The following is a 2,597-nucleotide window of genomic DNA, read 5'->3' as shown; positions in this document are numbered from 1 at the left end:
TTTTTTAAATATTGGTGCATCATGTGTTTACCGAATAGTTTGATAATAATTGAACATTGCCATGGTTCATAAATTCTATGTTTGTCTTCCTCCGTAAGAGTGATCAATTTAAAGCCTTGAGTGGGGGGGTGTAATAAACTTGCCATTGCTTCTCCTTCTTCTGAAAAAACTTCTGACAGCTCTATGTTGCATTGATTACTATTTTGGGGTGAAAACCATGTTATCTGAAGATGTGACCATGTCTATATAGGACGTTTTAGCTTCTTCACCATCTTGAAGTGTTGGAGATCGGAGGTTAATGTCAGGTGGTTTGGGGGAATTGAGGAAGAGGATTCATAGGGTTGAGGGTTCATAGGGTTGAGACTTCAACCTATAGATCTATGTTTTCTCTCTGAAGCAAATTAGTTACCAGTAGGATGTTGCTTTTGGAGTTAGCCTATATATATATATATATATATATGTATGTATGTATGTATGTATAGCTAATGTTATATCAAATATAGCTTATATACTATACACTTAGTATATATACTACATTATACTATATATATATCCTTCTTGTTGTGATCCTTCGAACCATGCTGACGATGAAGGTGCTAGGAGTGAAGATGGAGATGATGTTATATAAAACACTCATTGAATGGTGTGTATTGCTAAAGAAACTATTGAACTTGACTGTTATTTAGTTGAGACAAGTTCTGAATGATGATTGTATTGTTGATATTATTTTGTTATTGAACATTTGTATAGTTGTTGTTGTGGTTGGCGTTGTTGTTATGGTTGTTATTAGTTGTTGTTGTTGTATGGTTGTTAGTGTTAGTTTGTTATTTTTGTTAGTTAATTGTTGTAGTTGTTATTAGTTAGTTAATTGTTGTTGATTAATTATGGTTGAATGGCAGAAATATAATATTGCCATTATAGGATGGATATTAATTGGTTGTAATTGGCAGGTGGTGTAGCTTAAAAACAGGCATTTTCTGCCCAATTTTTATCCATATTTCCGACCGATTTCGGTCGGTACAAGTTTGCGACCATCATTTTTCCGTCCAATTAAAATCGGTCGGAATACGGTTGAAAATTATCAATTTTCGACCGATTTATGTCAGAAATAGTGGACGGAATTGCACTATTTTTTAGTAGTGTTGGGGTCTAGGTGAAAATCATTTTACGAATTGGAATATGCTACGGAATGTAAATTTGAGAATATTCCTAAACTTTTTGTACCATGTCTTTTAAGATTACAAATCTCGCATTTTATGGATGTTTACCTATAATATCCTTTGGGTCATGACGCGATATAGTATAAAAATTTTCTTACGCTGATGTTGTATATAACTTAAACTCGACATACTACCATTCCTTGGCTTTCTCCAAGTACTTTTGCATTTCCTCAGTCATAAAAGCAGTGGTTGGAGAAGACTTTCCAGTTCCCATAGGAGTCTTCCAATAAATGAGAAGTAACTTGCTATAACAGATTAAATGACACAAATGCAATGAAAGCAAAAACATATGCCATAAGATATTACTCAGTTCATCAATATCGTTCTTCTTAACTAGCAAGCGCTTGTGTACAAGAATATAAGATGATGAAAGCAAATTAAAGCTTCAAGCCCTGTCCGAAGAAAAAGAAGAGGATGCAAATAGTAGCGGAGCTAGAGCTCTAGATAGAATCTAGTAGCTTAGCCTAAAACTTTGTATTTGTATTAAGAAATTTACTTAATATGTATAGCAGAATCTATTAAGCTGTATTTTGCCAAATTCAGAATTCATAAACTTCAAATTCTGAAGCCGTCTCTGGACGCAAAAACATATATACTACTACTCATTGGATTTCTCCAAGTACTTATGCTTTTCCTCCTCAGTCATAAAAGCAGTAATTGGAAAAGACTTTCCAATTCCTATAGGAATCTTGAAATAAATTTGCTTTGAAGCAGGATCTTCAATGCTCATTTCAACTGTTGGAACCCAAATAAGTAGCTTCTTACCCTTAACACCATTTATTTTTTTCAGCTTCCTTTTCTCCAACTCCACATATGCAGTAACCTCAGTTGCATAACTTACAAGAAGTTTCATTGAACTAAAATAATGTTCGTATGGCGCCTTTTGTTTCATCCATGCAAATCCAGTTTTGCGAACATAGCCAAATTCTTCAAGTTCTTTAAGAGGAAGAACTCCATTTGGAAATCCCAAGTTTTGCAAAAGTTCTGTAATTTTGCGGTAGCAATCTTCAGCTCCATATGTAATTTCTGCTCCTTCACGTTCATTTTCGTGTGATTTTTGCAGATCACTAGCCATAATTTTGCAGATGATTTAGATAAGGAAAGAAAGATATATATATTGTATGATTTAGCTGCAACTGAGGGTAATATTATATATAGTATAAAATTAATTTATTAGAGCAAGAAAAACATGGCAACATATTAGTGTTATTAATTGGTTGTTGGCAGTTGGAAGTTTAGCAAAAAAGTTCTGGTCGTTGGAGTTATTCATTGTGCCAAACGTTAGAGCTACTAATTCAGCAGTTATTGTGCCCAACGCTAGTTTTAAAAAATGGTTGCCCAGTGCACAATGCATCCCGCATTATAGTTTGGAGAAGG

General features: G+C 34.0%; 1 protein-coding gene across 1 annotated transcript; it reads right to left on the bottom strand.

Moving 5' to 3' along the window:
- On the bottom strand, positions 1,509-2,342 carry LOC109225115. Its single transcript, XM_019389703.1, has one exon. The coding sequence runs from the start codon at positions 2,293-2,295 to the stop codon at positions 1,819-1,821; it is 477 nt and encodes a 158-aa protein (XP_019245248.1). The 5' UTR covers positions 2,296-2,342; the 3' UTR covers positions 1,509-1,818.

Source organism: Nicotiana attenuata, chromosome 4 (genome assembly GCF_001879085.1).
Source record: "Nicotiana attenuata strain UT chromosome 4, NIATTr2, whole genome shotgun sequence".
In the NCBI taxonomy this organism is placed as follows: Eukaryota; Viridiplantae; Streptophyta; class Magnoliopsida; order Solanales; family Solanaceae; genus Nicotiana; species Nicotiana attenuata.
The sequence above is the reverse complement of the archived record's forward strand: the minus strand, read 5'-3'. Positions and strand labels throughout refer to the sequence as shown.

Bases quoted from the DNA above. Each gene is read 5' to 3' on its own strand.
- LOC109225115 (XM_019389703.1), bottom strand. From the start codon at position 2,295: ATGGCTAGTGATCTGCAAAAATCACACGAAAATGAACGTGAAGGAGCA.